A 23,859-nucleotide genomic window follows, 5' to 3' on the forward strand; every position below is an offset into this window, starting at 1 on the left:
TTTTTCGGGCCATATTCCTTAATCCAATGGTCAAATTGATGTGCCTGTGATATTGTTATCGTAACGCGGCAAGACTCAGTGAAATGATTTTTAGTAGACGCGCTCTCTCTAACCCCATATTTTGTGTTCAAAGCATCTCGCTTATAAAATGTTCACGTGCTACCGATTCGCCTCGACGTAACTCAGTGAAACGTCTAAAGAGCTTCTAAATCGCGTTGTATTTATTTTTACCCGTAACTTGCCTACAAAAGACGACGTCGACGTTTTAGTGGCAATCGCGCTGTATTTCCTGCTAAAATAAAAACATTCCATTTTCCTCAATTTCCGCTATTAAAACGGCAACAATAACAAAGTTCGCCTAGCTACTCGTTCGTTTGACTCGCGTCCAAAAACCACTTCCGACGCGAGCGTCATGAACAAAACTTATGAATTCTCTGAGTAAAAGTGTTCTGTGGTCATGAACGATGAGCTTAGTGGCCAAGCGAGTAACAAGCTCACCGTTTACATTGTAATTCGTGTCGTAATAAATACAAATAAATTGTACATACCTTAACTTTGTGATCGATGGGGTAGGTTTGATGGGGTAGGTAGAGGGTTGATTTGAGGGAGACATTACATTAAGTTATATTAAAAATAGACATTTAGAGCGAATGTAAAATATTACGTTTCAATTAATGCAAAGTCATCGAACTTAGTATGCTTGCCAAATAAAAATTAAAATGATGACAGAATGACATGATTTATATTAAGAGGAGAGGCAGTTAATAAGCCCATAACTTGCTTACTGACAATTTTATAACGCCCTATACTGTCGTGAGAATGAGAATAAGCGCTCTTTTGGGGCAAGACCGATTCGTCTGATGGCTAAGGGTATGAACACGGCAGAGGCGCCAGGCTCTAAATCTTTTTACCACTTCATTTGAATGTATATACACATATAATTAAAAAAAAATTAAACAATTCAGAACTAATACGACACTCTGTATTGCAAGAAAAGTGAACATGCAATTTTCTTCAGTTCTAATAGTTAAGTATATCCCAACGTAATTAAAAGCCCGGTCGAAATAGTCAAAAAATAGTGCTAGTGCTAGTAGTAATAAGCTTATAATAAATTGCATAGAGTTAAACACTGTTACTGATTTTAATTATACTATAACGTCGTAGGATCGGTGAGAATTTGTAATTTTTGTAATAATATATCTAAGATCTATACCAAATTTCAACTCAATGCGAATTACGTAAATCGAAATGAGAGCGAACGAATCGAATTAGAGAACGAATGGATAAAATATGTTATACTCGTAATTTTCATGTGCTTAATTTGTGTTTATAATTCATCTAGTCATATTAAAATAGGCTTATGATAATCGATTGCAATTTAATAACTTCCAAACTGCCGCAAGTCATATTTTTAAAATGAATTGCGTAATTTAAAAATAATTTATTACCCTTTCAGTTTTCAGACACTTGATCATGATGTTAGAATGAGAGTTTAAGACTTCGTAGGAGCAATAGACCCTATATTAATAGGTTCTCCATGAGATTTTAAAACTATTTAAAAACGAAAAAAGTTGCGAAGTTTCATATATATTATTAATCAATGGAATACGTCACGTAAACATCGACTGATGTGATGTGTGCGTTTAGGTTTTTGATCTAGTTATCTATTAGGTATAAACTGTTATACTTTTCAATCATATTATCTTTGTTTTCAAGAAAATTGGAGGATCAACTTTATTAATACCTAATTATAGAAAAAATGTAGATATAATGTTGGTACAATTATTATAAAGTTACGTTCGACGTCTTTTTTCGTAGGTACGTACAGTTTGTGTTCTTAATCATTACAATATAAAAATAATACACTTTTTATATATGCACTATATAGAAACTAAATTGGTTCATGAATCTACTTTGATTGACGTTATTGTAACATAGCTTTCGATTTCAATAAAACGATATCTTGTCACTGTGCCAAGTTAGTGGTTCAACAAAAAACAGAAACTGCGTCGTTTCATGTGAAACAGATTGCGAAGTTTATTTCTGTATTGGTACACTGGATTTTTTAAAGCCTGGATCAATTGGCCTTCTAATTGAATTTCGAATTTGAATGTTTTAATTTTCCTTTTTCTTCTACATATCTTAACAATGTATTGCAAGAAAAGTGAACATGCAATTTTCTTCAGTTCTAATAGTTAAGTATATCCCAACGTAATTAAAAGCCCGGTCGAAATAGTCAAAAAATAGTGCTAGTGCTAGTAGTAATAAGCTTATAATAAATTGCATAGAGTTAAACACTGTTACTGATTTTAATTATACTATAACGTCGTAGGATCGGTGAGAATTTGTAATTTTTGTAATAATATATCTAAGATCTATACCAAATTTCAACTCAATGCGAATTACGTAAATCGAAATGAGAGCGAACGAATCGAATTAGAGAACGAATGGATAAAATATGTTATACTCGTAATTTTCATGTGCTTAATTTGTGTTTATAATTCATCTCGTACTTGACTGTGAAGGAAAACATCGTGAGGAAACCTACATGTGTTTAATTTCATTGAAATTCTGCCACATGTGTGTGTATTCTACCAACCCACATTGGAGCAGCGTGGTGGAATAAGCTCCAAACCTTCTCCTCAAAAAGGAGAGGAGGCCTTAGCTCAGCAGTGGGACATTAACAGGCTGTTATTGTGGTACAAAATAAGTTTTTTTTTTAACTATAAAGGGGCGTTAAATAGATGGCTAGGTGGTTAAGACCACTCTGGCCATGAAGTCCTCACCGAGTACATAACATGATTTTGGTAATTTTCGATGTTTCACATATATGGGCCGAGTCGTTACGTTTTTTTTTATTTCACACAGGAAATTATTTTTTGAACTATTTATGTAAGAAACCTAGATATAGCAACTTTTGATCTATATAATGATCGAATTTATATCAAAAGTGAAGTGTTACTTACTAGTAGTAGCAGACATAAGCACAAGTTTATTTTCTTTAAAGGTAATTATCATATAATTTCTAAATATGGTCGACGAATTATGAAATATGGTCCTTTTTTTATAATCGCTGGAAAAACTCGTTACGCGTTTCCCCCTCGGGAACAGCCTCGAACATCGGAATACCTATTAAAAAACCAGCGGTACCCTTTCTATCTTAACGAGGAGCGCCACGGGATCGCTTTCGCATGCTACCGTGAAATCGACGAATTATTCTGTACCAATACATGATATGTACTATTTTCACCTATCGCCCTGAATTAAAATATGAATTAAGAGAAGATACATCTTAACTACGAACAACACCAGTGCATGCAGGCAGACGTATTAATAAATATTACAAAAAGCATTTTACCTTCGAAATTATCCAAGATTTTGCTACTAAAAATGTGACGTAAATCCATTTTTGAGATCAAGTGAATGAATGTGATCAAAATACAATTTAAGAACATTTTTTTTCTAGTCAATTATGAATAAGGAGACCGAAGATTTCGATGAAGATGAATATGTAGATGTTCGATCGTTACCCCTCAAGCCCCCGCAGCGTGCCCCGGCGCCGGAGAAGGCGGTGCGCCGCTCGTGGCACCCCGTCATGTGGGACAACTCAGTTCCTGATGTACCACTTACTGATAGCCAAGTACAGGAAGAGGTACCTGTATATCTTTGTCAGTCAGGCCATCTTTTAATTTTTTTCTGTCGTCAAAAAAGTTAAGTTCTCGGTTTTCCCCGTATATTTGTAAGTGCGGATCTTTATAGAATTTACAAATTAAATTTTTATTTCATTGGGGCACTTTATACACATGATCTGGTGACTTAGGTAGTATATAAATATTAATTTTTAAGATACAGACTTTTATGTGTAGACTTATAGATATGTATTATATACAATTGTCTGTTGGTTGATTGAGTCAATTAATTGAAATATATGAATATACAGTATATAACACAAAAAGGGATTATATACATATATTGTTAATACACACTACATTTTTTATGTAAATTTATACAGGCATCATGCCTTTGAGTTATTTTTTTTTTAAATATGAATGTAGACTTCCAGCCGTCCAATACACCGCAGTGTCCAAAGCAGAACAAATCGTTAATATTCATTTAACTTATTTTCCCCATATATTTATTAAGTTTTATACATTACCATAAAGGTTTATTTCTTTGCATTTTTAATTTTCTTAGATAAATTGACAATGCAAATCGCAATGCAGTTATGAAACATTATTTTTTTACTCGTGATCTATATTTACAGAATGAAAAATCTAGGTCCAGGGAGTATCCACACAAGCAGCGTATCCGTAACTTGAAGAAACTTATTGCGGAGGGGAAGGTTAAGCCGACATCAGAAACTCTTATATTCTTTCTTTGTAATAAATTCGCTATATCGGAAGAAAGGCAAGCTAAATTATCTTTATAGAAATGTAAATTATTTAATTTTTTTATTTAAAAAAATATCATTGATTGATGTTCCATGTGAAATTAAATTTGTCCAAAAGTTATGTTAGCATGTCCGCCTCTTTTATAGCGTTTATGTGTTAATAGCCACATAATGTGAACATAATTATTTTGTACTTGGTATATATAATAAAACATATTTTCGTTACTTTACTTTTTTCATGATCATTTTATGCCCCATAACCAAATATGTTAGTATACAGTGTCCCCTAATAAACAAATGATAATATAAAGTTACATTTAGTAACACTGAAATAAATAATTACTTAAATTATGGTTTTTAAAAATAGACACCTATATATTTATATGAATTTTGAGGTTTATTTTCTTACCCCGAAGATCGACAGTGAATATTAAAACGGGATGTAAATACAAAATAAAATATAAAAATCTATCATTCTTAATATTATTATTTGAAATGCAGTTTATTGCAGTACCCTTCGAATCAACATATACCTTTTATTCTATATTACATAGACGCCGATACGTATAAAAATTATGCATTTTACTTTTCGCAATCGTGACAGACTTTACACAACAAGAAAATTGACCTATTCACTTAGCTCGCTTCATCTATACCGTGCGCTCGATAATTTGAGATTAACGTTAAAAAAAAATACTTTTGAAAGATTCAAGTCAGTGTTGGTACATATACTTTATATTCTTCATAAAAATTATCTACACACAAGACTTTTTAATATAAAACAAAATCGAGTTTCTCAAATATAACTTATATAAAGAATTCAAGACCCACGGCCGCCGCGGGCGAGCGCGCTCGCGGCGTCACCCGCGGCTCGGCCGCGTAATAAATTAAACCAACGTAGATAATATAATCGACCGTCTTCGAATCGAAAAGAGCCGAGCGGAGGATTCGGGCGCGTACGTGTGTAGCGAAGCGATCGTGCCCGGAGCGTCACAGCACGTCACACTGACACAATATCGTCCATCGCGGGAGCGCGCGGCTGGGCCCGCGGCTAGGTCGCGCCCGCGCCGCCGCCCGCGCCGCCCGCGCCGCCCGCCGCGCCGCCGCCGGCCGCGGGCGCGGGCGCGGCGCCGGCCGCGGCCTCCTCGTCCTCCTCCTCCTCGGGGTCGAACTTCAGCATCAGCTGCTTGAACTATAAGGCAAAATGAGATATTTTATGAATCTGTCGGTTGTTTGTATCTAATCGAGGTATCTGAGGTGTCATTTTGTAATTTGTGAACGAGCTTGTTTACCTCGAGATAGTCGTCGACGAGCCTTCTTCGACCTCGTTCGTCGAGTTCCTTTTCGTCGTTCGTGTCTTGCAACTGTGCGATCGTGGCCTTGGGCTCGAACTGAGGCGCGAGCCGCCGGGAAACAGCCTTCTCGTAAACTTTTACACTTTCCGACGGAGAATACTGGTTGATTTTCCTGTTTGTATAAATGTCAATTTCGTCATGAAATTAGAAATAGGAAACATATATACCATATTGATATTATATAATACCGCTAAATATAGTAATAAAACCAATTATTGCTACGCAGACGCATTGTAGATACTATTAGATGAATAGTATACTATCTATATAAAAGCTAAACTATTGAGCCGCGATTTCCTAACGAAGCAGTCAAAGTTATCGGAAATATATTGTAATTCGACGAGAGTGTTACGTAAAGAAATGTACTAACGCGTCCGTGAACCCGTAGAGCTGCTTGAGGTGCTGCTTGAGCACGAGCAGTAGCAGACAGCCGCGCGCCTGGCGCATGGCGTCGCGAAGCGGGCGCGTGGCGAGCGGCAGACGCGCCACCAGCGCCTCCACCTCCTCCTCCTCGTCTTCCTCTTCTTCCATCGACTCCTTCTCCTCGCTGCCTGTCTTTTCGAGGCCCTGTTGACGAAATCGAAACTGATCAGTACCGCAAAAGTGCGTATTTCGAGTGGCGTTCGTGCACTTATAATAAATACTTTCCCTAATTTATATATGTCTAACAATTAACTAAATTATGGAGGAAATCATTAAATAATAACTACCTATTACATTATATTTTTCATATAATAAAGAAAACATGACGGGTAAATAGGCCACCTTATGGTAAGCGGTTTCCACCTCCCATTAGCACTGTAAAAAATGTTAAGCAATCCTCGCACCGGTAATGCTCCGTTGCCGCCGCCATAAGCATTTAAATTTATATCTTTAGGTCACTTGTGTTTGTAATTACACTTACCTTAAACGGTGGATCTCTTTAACTCGGAATATAGCTATACAATGCATGGTGTACGGTTCATTGCACCGACAATATTTCAACGTTTTCATTTATCAATTAAGCACGTCCACAATATAATTCCTTTACAAGTTATACTAGGTAGAAAGAAGTAAATAAATAGTGTATATGTTGCTCAATTTATAAAAACTGATGAATATCGAAGTCTCATTTAAATTGCTATAAACTTACCTCACGAAAAAGCTGTAGTAAATTTGATCCCGAGGTAGAAATAATAATATCAATATGGTGTATTATAAAAAGTGGTTCGTCTTGAACTTGATATGGAAAGTAGCTTAAATTATCAGCCAGGTACAACATTTGATCCAGCGGCGCAGTCTGTTAATTAAAAGAAAAATGTATATTATTTACAATGTCAAAAATAAAAGTACCTAAGCGAGATTAATTGAAGGAGATTACTTACAGAAACATCATCGAATTGTTTCAATAGCGACAATATTAAGGCTCGCCGTTGTGGCCGCGTATTACGCAACAGCGAATATAAAAAACCGTTAAGAGCTGTTGGTAAGTCGTCTTGTTCTTTTTTCCTGAAATATTATTATATTATGTATATGTCAATTTAAAATTCATACAAATCAAATGTAATATAGTTAGTCTTTACAAAAGTCAAAAAATAAACCTTACCTAAACCCTCTAATTACTCCTTTTTTGCTATTTTGTAAAATTTTTTGTAACTGGTACGACAATTTTATGCCTAATTGTGCCTTCATATGTATGAAACCCGGATATTTCTTATCGATTTCCTGAAGATTTTTGTCGGCCGTATGTGACACCGTTACCTCTGTGTCTGTGCTCATACATATCAAATATGGAACAATCTGGAAAAACAACAAAATATAAGTACAATCAAATAATAAACCTTATCTCTAAATTAAGATCAGTAATCCAAATATATCTTATAGATATAGATAGAGAGTAATACCAATTTAATAATACCACAGTAAACTAAATAAGGGATGAAAATGCTGTCAATCAGGCTATGTAGCATATTCAAGTTAATAGTAAATACAAGGCATGCCTTTTAAGTTCTGTGGCTTCCATATTTTCCGGCAAGTTTGAATTTGTAACTGTTCTATATTCGGATGTGTTTAAATTTTGAATCTCAAAACAGTTGAAAGTATTCGAATTAATGCTATTGTTTAGTCACAGCGTCGATTGGAATCTGTTAGGTTACTTACGAAAATGAATCTTTCTAAGGAAAATGTTCGTGCAATAATTTTCTACAACTTTAGAAGAGGCCTGACACGGCTTCAGTGTTTTAAAGAGTTAACATTTGTGTCAGTGATGAAGCCCCGTGTCTGCGGACTGTCGAGCGTGGACATACTAGTGTTAGTGACAAATATTGCGAAGGACGCCCAAAATCCGCCTTCACTGAAGATAGCATCATTGTTGTGAGACAACTAATTCTCGAAGATCGTCATGTGTCGTATCGAGCGATAGAGGCTCTATTAGGCATCTCAGGGACAACCTTTCAGAAGATCTTGCATGAAGCACTTGGTGTGAGAAAGCTAGTTTGCCGTTGGATACCGCATCTGCTTTCCAACGATTACAAGGCGGCCCGCGTCAGATGGTGTAAGAAAACTCTGCAAAGGTTCAACCGAGGAGAGTCAAATCACGTCTACGACATCATCAGTGGTGGCGAATCTTGGATCTATGCCTACGATCTTGATTCCAAACAACAATCTACAATCTGGGTCTTTCAAGACGAGCCAAAGCCGACTAAAGTTGTTCGTTCTCGAAGCACTTCAAAGAAGATGGTGGCCATGTTCGTTGGAAAAACCGGCCATGTTGCGACTATTGCACTTGAAGATCGTAGAACGGTTAACGCAGAGTGGTATACCACAGTTTGTTTACTACAAGTCATCGCCGAACTTCGAAAATCTAACTCAAAGCGACGCATCATCCTGCACCACGACAACGCAAGCTCACATAGCGCTCGTCAAACGATTGAGTATTTCAAGCAGGAAAAAGTAGAAATTCTTGTCCATCCTCCATACATTTGACTTGACTTTGGAACTCATTATCCTTAGCTACAAGGCGCGCACAGTCATTGGCCGTTTTTAAAAGTATGGTTAAGGACTTTTACTTGTCGCATTATTAATACTAAGCAGTCGTTGTCGTTGTTAATTTTTTGTTTTGTTATATCTCCTATTTTTATTATATATATATTATGTATTTATTTATGTATGTATTTATTATAGTATATATATATATATATATATGTATATTTATATTATATATAATAGTAGTGTAGTATATATATGTATGTATGTATTATGTATGTAGTAGTGTATGTAGTATATAGGTAAACTGGCTTGTACCCTTCCCATTTATAAATATTATGATCCTCTGCTCAAAGGTTGCCTGGAAGAGATCGCTGCTTAGCGATAAGGCCGCCTGTTGCACCTCACCTTTGTTTTGTTTGTTTAAAAATTGTAATTTTTAGTTTTAAGTTTGGGTGCAATAAAGTGTCAATACAATACATACAGTCCTGACCTAAGCCCTAACGATTTCTTTACATTTCCTAAAATTAAGAAAAGTCTTCGTGGTCAAAGGTTCCAGTCCGGTGAAGAAGCAGTCGACGCTTTCAAGTCAGCCATTTTGAACACCCCCACTTTAGAGTGAAATAAATGTTATAATAACTGGTTTGAGCGAATGGAAAAGTGTATTAAGCTATGTGGTGAAAACTTTGAAAAACAATAAAAACTACTATAAGGTTCTAATGAGGTTCTAGTTGTGTTTTTTCTTCAAACGACAAAACTTAAAAGGCATGCCTCGTAATATCCACTATATTTAGATTAATAAATTAATATAACATGAACTTATAAAATCATGAAACACTGACCTGCACGGGATGTACGAGTCCCTGTGCCAGAACCAGTTGCACAACCTTCATGGCGCTGGAGCGCACCACGGTACTCCCGTGCAGGAAGGAGCCTAGGATCTCCTTGAGGTACAACTGGATGACGGTAGACGCCATGCCGGACGACACATCTCCCATCTCCTTTAAATTTTCGTGCTTCGATCGCTTCGACCCTGAGATTATATATTTTTATGAATTAATTCATGAAACTTTCGGAAGATGATTTAAATGATCTTAAATATTTTTATATTACTGTTTACTTTACAAAAAGTAAACAGCAACATACAGGTACATACGTACATTCCTTATCTTGTCTAATCATCCTCTGTTCCTCTTCTTGTAAGTACATTTCAATATTTCTAAGAACATCAGCTTTCATTTCTATAGGCGCTAGTTCGGAGGTCAGAAGTTGATGGTAGAACTCTTTCAGCTCTGGTCGCAGCATGAACTCGTAGTGCCGCACGCAAACAGAACCAAGTGCTTTGAGGGTATGCGATACAAAGTCTTCATCTTCTAAGCCCACGAAATACATAAGCGTCGCAAATACTTGCTCCTTAATGTCACTCTGCAATGTCAAAATAGCTAATAATAAACCGGTAAACCAATAAAAGTTAAGACAAATAAACAACTTTGACTTGATTGAATTGACGCGATATCATTGGTAGTTTGAAAAATCTATCGTTATATTCACTAGGGATTTTCGAAAAAAAATTGCAGTTTTGAATGTCGACCAGTTGTTATAGGACTTTTGCAAGTAAAATTAAAGTGGATATAAGTAGTTAATAACAATAATAATATTTTATTTATTTCGTCACAAAAAGTTTACAAATGGACATATAACATTTAAATATCAACTAAATAATATGTGAAGACAGGTGCTTTCAATAGATAACTGTTCTACAAGACACCAGGCCTCCTCTGCCGTTTATACGAACAAAAAAATTGTATAAAGTGAGGAGTAAATAATAAAAGTTAAGTGGAATAGTATGTTTAAAGTGCAAAACATAGCAAAGCTAATCGCATGGACTATGTCTATCTATGGTTTGTTTATATCTACTTCTTCTAGAATAGGCTATATCTATTAATTAATTATTTCAGCTTTTGTTTTTGTCTATTTCTAATATACTGACCGTTAAGCCTTCTATAACTTTACTGTCGGTGAAGTCGAAGTATCTTAAAAGTAGTCCAACGATAAACAGTGCTCGACGAAAGTGCGGCCTCGTGTGCAGCGTTCGAGTCATGTCCGGGTTGCGCTGCCAACTGTGTTTCCACTGTAGCAGCACACCTGGAGAAATTCACAAGTCAATTAGTTCAATGTAATTCACTAATAAGAATAATTTGAGTTGTTTCTAATTAGTTCACTTACCATGATATTTGTTAAAGACGTCCCTGATAAGCTTGTAGTTGCGCGTGAGGTTATTGACAATGGCCGCTAGACAGGCGATGCAGGACGCAATGACTAACTGTCCGTGTTGCAGGATTAGCTTAACCGCGTCCTCCTCCAGCTGCGCCAGGAACACCTCACTCGGGTGCTCCATGAGCGGCACTACTAGCTCCAGGGTCGACGCCACCGTCGACATTATTTGCTGCTCGTATTGATTCTAAAATACGTCGGACGATATGTGTTACATTATCACGATTGTGCATAATATTATTATAAAAATGTTTATATATAAGCTATTTTTACATTGAAATGTTTGAAATTATTTTCTTATTTAGCATAACCGAACAAAGTTTTATTGTATTTCTATCACAAAATATATGTGCTTCATAAAGATTTGTGGTATTTTTATTATATTCTTTTAGTATTACCTGACATTTTAGACTGAGATAAGGCTGTAGAGTTAACGCATGATTCACGAGTAATTGTGGTCTTATTTTTGCAAATAAATGCAGCGTCGAGAGACAAGCCAAAATGCGCTGTGATGAACCCATACCTATAAATAATAATTATTACAATCTTTATCTTACAATACGAGTGGGTTAGTAAATATTAATAGTAGACTTTTACCATCTGTATTGGTTTCTTCCAACTGTAGTAAGTGTTCGATAAGGCAGTCAACAATTTGCTGGCAGGCAACCAATAGAGATTTGGGTGGTTGGTAAATAATTTTCGTCGAGTCATCTTTATCTTCTTTCGGTTTGAACAACTAGAATAACAAAAATATAGGTTTCAAGTTGTATTACACGGCAGTAGGTTTCATCTTGATTTAAATAACTTACGCTCATGAGTAGTTGCTGAAACCATTCGAGGCCCATGTCGCGCGAGGACACGACGACGTCGGTGATGTTGAGCACCTTCCTGGTGAGCGGGTCGGCCGTGGCCGCCGTGATGTCGAGCGCGCCGTGCCTCGCAGAGTTGGGACAAGGGCTGAACCACATATTTTGAAAAACTTCCATTACCAGCTTTCTTATTCCTTCTTCGTCGTTTACCCTTCTGATCATTTTCACACAGATTTCGGGAATTTTCGGAAACTCCGGACACTCAATACAAATGTCTTTCAAGATTTTTATCACTCGTTTACGCACTGAGACACCCGTGTCCTAAAAAGAAACGCCAATATATAGAAAAAAAGCAGAATATCGACTCACGTGACTAATCGAATTACGTGCCTAATAAACTAAAGAAAACAAATAAAACGACTTACTAATATTCTATTCGAGAGCATTTCGTAATACTTGTCGATCAGGTCAGGCCGGCTGAGCACGAACTTGCCGACAAGATCGACGGCTGCTTCTCGTACGGCCGTGGATTGATCGAGGAACGATCGGTTCACCCCTATCTTCATATCCGGCCTCGCCAGCACCGCGGGATCGGCCTCGACGATCATCGTCAAACATTTCATCGCTTTTGTACGTATAGCAATAGTATTCTCACACAAAATAACTAGAATCTTCCTAAGGTACCTATCGAAGCTCTGAGAAAACGACCTCTTTGACGCTAAGTATTGAGAGATCAACTCTGCTCCACTATAGTCTATATATGACTGCATTACTTGAACTTGAGTTCCACCTTGATAACGGAATGGTCTAATTTTTTCAAGAAAGAAATTCTTCCGTCGCTCGATGGTCTTGAATTTTTCTGCCGACATAATAGCACTCGAAACGTGTTTTTTATCTAACTTCGGTTCTTTAATTCCGCCGTCACTATCATCGTCTGGGTCAGATTCTTCTTCGCTGCTCTCCTCTTTATGTTTTTTCTTCGATTTATGTTTCGGTCTTTTAGTAGGTGAGGAATTTTTCGGCTGAACCACCATGTCTCTGTACCACTGTGTGATATAGAAATGCCTCGCGCAGTTCCATGCTTGATCTTTTTGGCCGTTAATGGCCAAGTAATCAAGCAATACCCTTTGTAGGAATTCTGTTCTTTCCTCGTCTTCGTCTAATCCCGATGTAAGAGACTGAAAGATTGTGTAAAAACATTATTAATGCAAGTCATATGTGGCTAAGTACAAGTAACCATCTAGTTTTTATTTTATAATTTTGAAATTAACATTTTTTGTAAATAGCTAATTAGTTTTAAATTCAGACAACATCTACTCTTATCTTTAGAGAGCTAAAAGAATTAAAAGTAATATATTTTTGATCTGTCCCCCTCATTAGCGGTACGGATTCCCGAAGCGGTGCGTCTCAAGAATGGCGTTCTGTTACAGGCATTTTACAACTGTTCACAAAGTGACATGAGTCACATACATGTTGCTGGCAGCCGTCCTTCTCCTCCTCGGCACGGATGTCCCGCACGACGGCGTCCATGGTGGCGAGCTTGGCGCGGGACGTGACGCTGTCCCGCCGCAGTCGCGACGCCACGAGCCCCAGGTACTCCAGCGACGCCACGCGCACCGGCATCTCCATCGATTTGTCTGACATGTATTTTACCTGAATTGAATACATATTTTAAATTAGATGCTCACAGTATACATGTTATTTTTTAAGAAAAAGTTATAAGAGATACATTTACAGTTGTGTTTATTATAGTACTTGAGTTATAAATCTCAGTTGAGAATATTATCAAGTATTTAATTATTTATTTTTTTCATTTTAATGCAATTTGAATGGACGAAGTAAACGAATATTCACTTACGAGCATTGTTCCGAGTAGACTTAACAACAGCTCCGTTGCCGGCCATTCCGGTTTGTTGACTGTTGTTAAAAGATCATGGACGAAGTTTTCGAACAAGGGTCGAAAGTCGACTTCTTCCGATCTACTCCGACATTTATTCAGGAATGATGTGAGAAACGTACCACCCACACTAATGGCAGCTTCATATTTTGATATAATCATGAGATCTTTATCTACATGCTGAAATAAAATGGAAAGAAAATTAGTCTATTTTTGAGGCCAATGAAGAGTTATTTCAATATTTTTATATATGTATGTAAAAGTGTACCTTCTTATTATCAGATTCGGAGTGCTCCTTATCTTTTTCTTTGTCATTCGATTTACAGAGCGTTTCGGGCAAAGTGACGACACTTTGTACGAGTTGCAGGACGAGCGCCGTCAACATTTGGATGTGTTGATTAGAACTCAATTGAAACGAGCGGAGGTTGTGTTTCGAACTCGGTATTCGAGCTATGGATGCCAAAATATCCTCCAGCAACAGCCGCCTGTGTTGCTCGTATTTGGTAAATATCTATTGAAAATGTAGAAAATTTAGTTATCTGCTCAATAATACCCAATTCTATTCGAAATGATTGTCCTCACCGTCGTGACGAGCTTTAGCGCGGACAGCTGCAGCTCGCTGATGTTCTCGACGAAGAAGGGCGACACGCCGACCGTGGAGGCGTGCAGCACCGTGGTGTCGGTGAGGTGGTGCGCGGCGAACAGCTCGGCGAGCAGCGTGACGCACTCGTGCGCGTGCGTGTACAGCTCGCGCACGGCGCGCGTGGAGTTCCCGCCGCGCTTGCTGGCGCCGCCCGCGCCGCCGCCGCGCCGCTTGCGCCCGTCCACTGCGCGCACACATCCGGAGTTACTCTAGGCTCGTTACTATATATTACGATGCAATCTACAAACATCAGATAACTTACCGCCAAGTGGCGGCGCTCACCGATGAACTTTGTAACACTCACCAATGTTATTATAGACCTAAACTATGACGTTTTATACTTCTAACAAGGGCGATGTCCGTAAACAAAGGTGATCGATTACCACCAATTAGTCCATTTACTCTTCAGAAAATTAATGTAACTAAGCTTACACATTCGCATGTCGACGTTCGACGTAATTAGAATACAAATAGCTTTGCACTGAATTTACTCTCCCTTGCATGATCTGCATGTTTAAGTTTAACTTTCTACGCTTTTAACTAAATATATGTTTTCATAGCGGTTCGTTAACTTTCCGCCATCAATTCATTTAAATACACGTAAATTTTGATAGTGATATATAAACAGTTAAATCAATCAAATGATTCAGCCTACTTAATCGCAGACGGAGCCCAGCAGGAATATATTATAATTAAGTCTGGAATAGGCTCCAAGCCTCCTCGAAAAGGCTAGGAGGGCTTTAATCACGCACTGAAAAATTAATAACACAGGGTGCGATTTTTTCTAAGCATGCAATATTACATCAACAGGCATAGCAAGTATATATGTGCAATCATCTAATTAACTTAACTACACTAACTAATAAAATACATTTAACGGTATGAAATGGTAAGGTATGAAAGTCGATATACTTTACCTTTCTTTTTTGAAGTACTTTGAATACTGTAAACCGGATCATATACACAGTAAATAGTGTTATTCAGTTGAAACTTTATAAACATAATGATTCTATCTATTACATCTTCTAAGAATATGCGTTTAGGCATACTCGGAGAAGTCATTATGTACAAGGCCGTGAGACTCGAATCAGATGCACACATGACTCTGTCCAATGCAGACTCTATCCATATTTGTCGCATTTCTTCACTATCCTCCTGCAAAAAATAATTAAGATTAAAAATAATATCTACAGGTATATGTTTCACAACTTCAAAAAGTGACACATACGGGATCCCCTATAAGAGACATTTTTTCTGCAGCTCTTATGTTTTTTTCCAATATGTTCAGCAGCCGGACTAATCTATCAGCTGGAATGGCTTCCATAGCACCGAGATTTTTTAGTTTTGCCGCTTCAGCACATAACTCCTGTAGTTGATACCGAGGCAGCAACATATCTTCAGGAATATCTGTACCCTCTACGACAAATGTTATGCACAATTAAAAAATAGTAACGACGTTAATGATTATTATTATCTTTATTTATATAAATAAACTTACCCATTTCATCAGTTACTATTATATCATCATCAATAGTCTCAAAAACGGATTCAATTAATTTGTTGAAACGTTGATACGTATTTGTTTCCATAAGTTCGTCGACAGACAACATTTCCAGTACGGGAACCAACCGTCTTTCGACTTTTCGTAACTTTGGTCGAACTAAAAAAAAAAAAAAAATTGTTATTTTTAGTAGGAAAATATATAAGATTATTATTGCAGCAAAGAATATATATATTTAATACACAATTAAAGTACGGGCAAGAAACTCATTTCACAATATTATAAATGCGAAAGTAACTACGTCTGTTTTACGCTTGTATATCTAAATCATGATTTTGTTGAGGAAGGGTGAAGTAAATATATATAAACGGTCGCCATGAACATTACGCAGCCACCTCTCTCTGCGATAGGTTTCATCAATTTGCAGTTCTTATTCTATTGTATGTATTATTAACTTTCTTTGTATTGCAATATACGACCACTTACTAATATTAGCGTTACTAGTTATGCCCGCGGTTTCACCCTCGTATACTGGTGGTAGGACTTGGTGCAAGCTCGTCTGGGTAGGTACCACCCACTCATCAGATATTCTACCGTAAAACAGCAGTACTTGGTATTGTTGTGTTCCGATTTGAAAGGTGAGTGAGCCAGTGTAATTACAGGCACAAGGGAAATAACATCTTAGTTCCCAAGGTTGGTGGCACATTGGTGAATAATAATTGGTGAATAATAAATTTATTGTTTGATTTGAATATTTTGAAATAAAAAAAATTATTAGTACATTTGGTCATGTACAGCATCGTATATCGGAAGAAGATTTTTCTAATCAGAATGACATTTCATGCTATAAAGTCTGCTGCCACACTTTAAAATCACAGACTTCCATATAACCTATACCATTTTTCCTATACCGACTTACGCACGAGCGAAGCCGCGGGCAATAGCTAATTAAATATATAGTATCGAAAAACAAAATAAATGTGTATTACATTGTTATATTTCTTTGAAGTCGTTATAGGTACAGTTTGTTTTAATAAGCTACAACCCTAACCTAACAAAATATATTATAAACGAATACAGGCAGAGGTTTACCAGGTCCCTGTTACGGGGAGCGCCGTGCGTCGTCACGGTAGCATGCGCAAGCGTTCCCGTGGCGCTCCTCGTTAAGACGCAAAGGGTACCGCTGGTTTTTTAGACAGTATTCCGATGTTCGGGTCGCACCCGGCGCCTTGGAAATCGGCGAGCCTCACATAACCCCCACTGTTCCCGTGGGGAACGCATAATGCGTTTTTCCAGCGTTAAAAAAAAGAAAAAAAGAGGGAGCTCCATGCGTCTCCGACATAAGTGCGTTCGCTGCAAATAACTACTTTACTAAACGCGCGCTTTACTAACGTTTAACCGTGTGCGTGTCCACCATAAGCTAAACCCTATTTAATATCTTTTGATCATATAGATCTGAGCTTAACTTACATTGGAAGAACCTTAATCTCTGAAACTGTCCATTTTTTAACTATATTTTGTTCCTATAAACTTTCAATCATCATGATTTTACAGACTATCATTTATAGCTAGCTAAAGTTTCAGCCAATTCAACTAAACAATTATTTTATAGCATTTTTATTAAATAAATGTTCGAAATTTGCCATAATACATAAGTGAAAATCGCACTAAAATCAGTTAAGCCGTTTCTAAGATCAGCGCGCACAAACGCACAGACAAAAATTCTAACAATCATTGTTTAGAGTTATCTTGCGTTGATAAAGGCAATAGTTTTACTCACATATCTTCCATGTACAGACAGCGATTAGTTACATTTTTAAAATATATATAGATAAACAAATGTAAAAATGATATTTTAAACTCACCAATTGCTGCTTCAGCTTCTTCTTTTTTGCTAGCTTCCTCATGTTTCCTCTTCACTGCTTCCCAATTCTTTTCTCTAGCTATATCTATTGCCTCTTTATCTTTATCTACGGCTGGTGTTGAATTACTCGATTTTGCTTTTAGCGGTTGATTGTCGTCAGAATCTGACTCTGCTGTACTGTTTTTTCTCATTCTTTCCTCATTCGGCATTTCATGTTTCTTTAAGATACCCTCCTATTTAATATAAATTATATATAAGATTGATTAGATAATTTTAAATATCAAGTTCAAGCTAAAGAAACAAAAATATTTATATTACACCAATAATGCGTTTGTTTTATTTCTCTCACACTTTTATAAGGTAGCAAATATTTTACTATACACTATTTATTATTAATTAAAGTAGGTATTTTTAATTAAAGATATCAAAGTATAGATCTAAAATTTCGTATTTAACTTTTAAATTTCCCGAATATTTGCACACCAATTAAGTTATAGATTTTAAACATATACGAGCTTCATTGTCTAGGTCAAGTAACCTCAAATGCTGGACTGTTGCATGAAAGGAAATTATTTTTGTCAGATCAATTTTATATTCCCATAATTTTTTCATTTATAGATATATTTCAAGGAGTCTTTTTACACTTTATTTCATTTTACTTATTTTTTATAATTATTCTATAAAAAATAAAAGACTTCATAAATGAATGAATACTACTGTTTAACTTCAATAAACTTCATAGTTGCTTAATGTGTCCAAGTATAATTATAAATTATACCATACCTTTAAAATATTCTATTGTAAATATACTATGTCAATTAATTTATATACTAAGATTACAAAATAAAAATTGTATAACAATTTCATACTTACAGAAAGACGACCTAATTTTACAACAGGATATCTGCTATTCATATAGTTTGTACTTCTACTGGGATCTTGTTTTTCCTGTGTAGTATTTTGTAGCATTGGTGGTGGTGCATATGGAGCGCCCATAGATGGCTGAGGCACTTGCGGTTCGTGACGCAATGGAGATGGCGCCACACTAGCTTGGGCCGGAGATTGGCCAGTTACTACATTACCATCTGAAAAATTGAAGTAATTTATATCTCAAAAGGTATATTTCACTTTTAAATTCAATATTTTTGTTAAAATAACATACCTTGCTCATATGCCTTATCTTGAGACTGCATTAGTTGCTTTTGTTGATCAGTCATATTACTAGGTGATATGGAAAGTGGATCTTTGTCCTCGCCTATATTAGTACCAAAATTTCTACTATCTTGGACTAAACTGTTATAATATCCACCATTTTGAGGGTTTGAAGGATTCGAAAGTGGACTTGTATATATGTTGGACTGATTTGAAGTATTCCAAGGCGGAGAAACATTATTTTGCGCAGTAATATTAACTTGGCTTCCTGGCCGAGCTTGAGAAGGAGGTGAACCAATATTCACATGAGGTGAAGACTGGCAGGGAGGAGCTATGAGTTGTTGATTAGGAATGGAAGCTGAATGTATGGATGTACCATGTGATGAGGGACTTGAATGGACTGTATTGTGTGATGTGTAATTATATGTAGAAGATGGTGACATCCCATTAAACTTTGATGTGTGAAGGTGATTATTACCCCAATGGTTTCTTTGTTGTTGATCAAATACATTGGGGTTTACATGTAATATAGCCTTTAACAATTCAGGCGTAGTTTGTTGGGGAGCTGGACTGACTGCATTAGGTATGCTTTCATCCTTTAAGTCTCTGAAAAGTTTTTACAAAAAATTTAAGATCAAACGCAAACACTTTTTATTTTTAATTTCGTGTTCATTTTAGGTTCTATCTATTCATAATTATGTATACTTAATTCTAGAGATATTTGTTAATTGTAATATATTAAATTATGCTTAATTTAGTAAAATTTAAGTGAATTAGTATTTTATTTAAAAAATTGATCATATTCTTACATATGTTGCACTGATGTTTGCATTAGTGATTGCAATAACAAAGAAACAAGGTTGTCATCACGAGTTGCAAGCAATATGGCTGCTTCTTCAGCAACACGAGGATGAAACAACTGAGACTTGTTGTTAAGTGTTGATGGTAAGGGTGTTGGTAATGGAAGCACTGGTAACACTGCAACAAATAGTTCCCAAAGTAAAATAAGACTACATAAATGTTTTTATTATATTGGAAAATATAAAATATATTGTAGGATATATTTTTGCCAGTAAATAAACCAAATAAGCCTATTTAAATCTCCAAGATTTCGAAATAATATTATATTGTTATTCATAAATTAGTTTAAAATTGAAATAAACAACATAAATCCCTTTATATATATTTGACTATTTTAATTGACTTTTTCTAAATTAATAAGATTAATATAATCTTAACATATAGAAAATGATTTTTTTTTGTTGTAGTCTACAGTAAAACTTCTTCTAGTGGACACTTGTTCATAATCAACTTATTCCTGCTATGGCCATTTTGCAATCATATTTTTATCATTTACTAAATTAATAATTATATTTTAGCTTATAGAAAATACTCCATTGTTAGTGGATAAGTTATAACATCATTTGTTTCATTTGATTTCTCTCCAGAAAAAAGCACAGTAGAAAAGGTGCAGTTTCTAATGACTTTAATATGGACAAATTAACATATTGGTCTTATTTGTATTACATTTTGTATTACAAAACCACACACATACTTTACCTAATGCTTTTATAGACTTTCCATATCTTTATTATTAGAGCTATAATGTAAACATATGTACATTTCTTATATGTATATTTATTCTTTATTTCACTAAAATCACTTCCCTATACATGTCCGATATTTAGAGGAGTTTCACTATGTCATAGTTTATTATTTAAATTTAGTCATACCATTCTCCACTTTTGAATAAATTATTTGAATTTATCCAAGAGCATTCAAACTTTTTATGTCAGAAGTAGAAGATTTATTATTTTATCTATATTAATTTTATACATATTGAACCCTGAAGCAATAATTATTCAATACATTAAAGGAATCTCGAATCTTTTGATTTTTTGATGTTACTAATAGACACAAGTGATAAATACTAAGCTAACTTGAACATTTACTCGCAAAATAATTTAATGGTCATTTGCAGCAGAGGTCTTTAAAGAAAATATATTACAACTATTTCCACATATTGATTCAATTGAATTTACTAAAGACAATGCATATATTATATTATAATAAAAATATTGTTATATAGATAAGTATACTAAATACATTATGACAGTTATAAATCCTAGTGAAAGTAAAATAATTTGTTATTTTATATCATATATAAAAATTAGGATTTTTTTAGCGATTGAAATATTGAATATAAATTGAAAAAGCTTAAGTTCAAGTGAGCTTACTTTTCTACACTGATTTCATTATTAGGACATAGTAAACTAACTGTTCTGGAATTACAACCCTAAAACGAACAAAAACTTTCAGATTTCATGTTAATGCTATTTATATTAATATATGTTTCTAATCCAAAAAATATCCATAATATCTAATGAATATTCATTATATTCCAGTAATGGTTTAATTTTATTTGATATATATATATATATAAAAGATCATAAAAGACTATTTGCAAGTTACTTACTAGAATAGAAACAGGAATTACATATATGTAATTATGCTTTTTATGCCTCACTAATATATTTGTATGCTGAAATTGTATTTTATGTTTAGACCAACACCACTAGCATAATATAACATTAAGAAAAGCATGATTATCATAATTGTTTTCAAACATCATGAAGAAATGTATGACAAAGATAATTTTTAATTTAAAAGTAATATCATTATTTATCAGTTTATGAATTCTTTTGAATGATTTAATATATTAATTAGTTTTTAATTAGTTTGATAATTAGAATAATTTACTGATCTTTATTTACATAAATATATGGGATAGATATTATTAATTTTAATATATAATAGAATAATTTCAAGTTGATTGCATTAAGAAAGTAGTAAATATAAAGCTGTAAATGACTAACATTATTTTTATATTAAATAATATGTAATGATTATGTATATTTTATATAAAGTATCAAAGTTAACTAGTTTGCAATAAATAATGACCCACATAAACAAACATAATTATTTATCATAAAGGTAAGTTTAAGAATAAAAATGAAATATGTAACTACCGATTAACATAGATATTTTATTTAAGTAGTACAACATACTCACAGTCAGTCAAACTAGCTACTCCTGCTAATGTTGTAATAGGGACACTTGGAATATCCCTCTCATTCATCTTGATGTCAATTTCAATTTATTTTTCCAGGTTTACTAATGCTGTCCTAAAAGTTAAAAAGAAAGTCTTTGCTGTGGTAATGTAACATACACCAATAGAAGTTGTTTGCGTAGTCGCCGATTCCATTATCATTACAATTTCCACATAAGCGGCACTGAGCACAATTAAGTTTCACATTTGCTAGTTGGTAGTTTATCACAGAAAAGGCATTCCACAAAAATAGTTAATTAATAAATCCCAAAGATTGTTGTGAAAATAGGGCAGCCGTCAATTTGATGCTTTGTTGTGCGTTGTGCATCAAAACGAAGGTCAGCGCATCTGTTCGACACTCCCAATAAATTAAACGAAAAGTTGTTTTGATTATTGTAAACAAAATTTGCTTACAATATATTCTCAAATACTCACTGTAACATTATGTTAACTATTTATATCCAGGACAAATCAAACATAATCCTAACATTTAGATAATCAAGGAAATGTAAGCAAGTGTTGCCTATATACTGTACTTTATCTTTTGTTTTTTTTTTTCAACCATAAATAATTAAATTTGATTTATTTAAGAAATGATTTATTATTCTAATAAGTTAAGTATTTATATAAAAATATAAAACCAAAATACATTGTGACGATAATACAAGTAAAAATTTATTTTTAGCACCGCCTTTTTTAAGGCTCAATTCGCATGGTCAATAAAAATATTTTTCTTTAAATGTTGTTAAATATGCTTAATGTATACGAATATATAAACTTTTAAAAAGAAGCAGATATGTTATTTTCGAGCACAAATTGACTTATATATTCCAAATTGGGTCGTTTTTGGTTCGAGTGTTAGTTCGTATCAATCAAAGCGACGAGTGTGGCAGCTGACTTGAGCTGACAGTATATATAAAAAGGCCGTCCTGTGTTTAAGGAAACTATACTACTTATGACGCCAAAATAAACAAAACATTAGGGGTCTCATGCTACATGTGAATACCGAAAAATATTTGGTGTTCATTTGATAAGATATAAAGAAATATTTAAAAACAAACAATTTTTTTAACCGAGTGATATATAATCCCAACTACGGATTGTAATCCAGCGTAATTTTCAATCAAAATCATCGATCACGATGATTTTCGCTTTTCCGTCCAAAGTGAACTGTTTGTGAGTTACTCGAGTATAATTGTTTTTTTTTTATAGACTAGGAAGGCGGACGAGCATATGGACCACCTGATGGTAATTGGTCACCAACGCCGATAGACACTGGCATCGTAAGAATTGTTAACCATCGCTTACATCACCAGTGTGCCACCAATAACAATAACAATAACAATAATATCCTGGGACATTTTTCACACACGGCCATCTGATCCCAAATTAAGCTTGTACAAAGCTTGTGCTATGGAAACCAGACAACTGATATACTACATATACTACTTTTCTTTTGTAAATACATACTTATATAGATAATTACACCCAGACTCAGGACAAACAGACATGTTCATGCGCACAAATGTCTGTCCTGGGTGGGAATCGAACCCACAACCTTCGGCGTGAAAGGCAAGTGTTCTACCAACCACGCCAACCGGCTCGTCAACAAACCTTCGGAACAAAGTTTAAAGTCCCTTGTGCCTGTAATTACACTGGCTCACTCACCCTTCAAACCGGAACACAACAATACCAAGTACTGCTGTTTTACGGTAGAATATCTGACGAGTGGGTGGTACCTACCCAGACGAGTTTGCACAAAGCCTTACCACCATTGTTTTTTTACATTACTGTTAGCCCTGTTTACAATTACAATTATCGAATATACTACACTTATACATTTTTTATTAGTACGTATATATACGTACTAATAAACAATGTTGGTTTTACTATGGAAAATG

General features: G+C 35.0%; 2 protein-coding genes across 4 annotated transcripts in view; one reads left to right on the forward strand and one right to left on the reverse strand.

Moving 5' to 3' along the window:
* Positions 1-4,615, forward strand: part of LOC126770370 (uncharacterized) — an 86,595-nt gene extending 81,980 nt beyond the window's left edge. For both annotated transcript variants that reach the window (XM_050489768.1, XM_050489767.1), the window contains exons 2-3: positions 3,467-3,652; positions 4,265-4,615. In XM_050489768.1, the coding sequence (XP_050345725.1) occupies positions 3,473-3,652; positions 4,265-4,429 (345 nt within the window). In that variant the 5' untranslated portion in view covers positions 3,467-3,472 and the 3' untranslated portion in view covers positions 4,430-4,615. The remainder of the gene's footprint in view (positions 1-3,466; positions 3,653-4,264) is intronic.
* A 488-nt stretch (positions 4,616-5,103) lies between these two features.
* On the reverse strand, positions 5,104-22,469 carry LOC126770339 (nipped-B protein). Of its 2 annotated transcripts, none has more exons than XM_050489710.1 (27): positions 22,394-22,469; positions 21,922-22,034; positions 19,659-19,827; positions 18,860-19,455; positions 18,571-18,782; positions 17,699-17,930; positions 15,831-15,992; positions 15,561-15,748; positions 15,250-15,487; positions 14,272-14,516; positions 13,958-14,200; positions 13,651-13,869; positions 13,263-13,445; positions 12,218-12,970; positions 11,793-12,113; positions 11,581-11,719; positions 11,382-11,506; positions 10,936-11,170; positions 10,700-10,854; positions 9,870-10,134; positions 9,552-9,742; positions 7,331-7,524; positions 7,110-7,233; positions 6,878-7,024; positions 6,116-6,312; positions 5,683-5,857; positions 5,104-5,582 (listed from the first exon to the last, which is right to left on the reverse strand). In XM_050489710.1, exons 2-27 carry the CDS (start codon positions 21,986-21,988, stop codon positions 5,442-5,444), a joined length of 5,916 nt encoding a protein of 1,971 aa, XP_050345667.1. In that variant the 5' UTR covers positions 21,989-22,034; positions 22,394-22,469; the 3' UTR covers positions 5,104-5,441. The 2 variants fall into 2 exon arrangements, with proteins under 2 accessions (XP_050345667.1, XP_050345668.1); XM_050489711.1 differs by lacking the exon at positions 22,394-22,469 and adding an exon at positions 21,326-21,391 and having other exon boundaries at positions 21,922-22,025.
* Positions 22,470-23,859: the final 1,390 nt, after the last annotated feature.

Source organism: Nymphalis io, chromosome 8 (assembly GCF_905147045.1).
Source record: "Nymphalis io chromosome 8, ilAglIoxx1.1, whole genome shotgun sequence".
Taxonomy (NCBI): Eukaryota; Metazoa; Arthropoda; class Insecta; order Lepidoptera; family Nymphalidae; genus Nymphalis; species Nymphalis io.

Excerpts from the sequence above, each read along its gene's own strand:
- LOC126770339 (XM_050489710.1), bottom strand. The coding sequence starts at position 21,988 with ATGAATGAGAGGGATATTCCAAGTGTCCCTATTACAACATTAGCAGGA. Across the intron at positions 18,783-18,859 it reads AGATAAGGCATATGAGCAAG|ATGGTAATGTAGTAACTGGC; the intron begins GTATGTTATTTT and ends TCAATTTTTCAG. Across the intron at positions 9,743-9,869 it reads GATTAGACAAGATAAGGAAT|GGTCGAAGCGATCGAAGCAC; the intron begins GTACGTATGTAC and ends ATATAATCTCAG.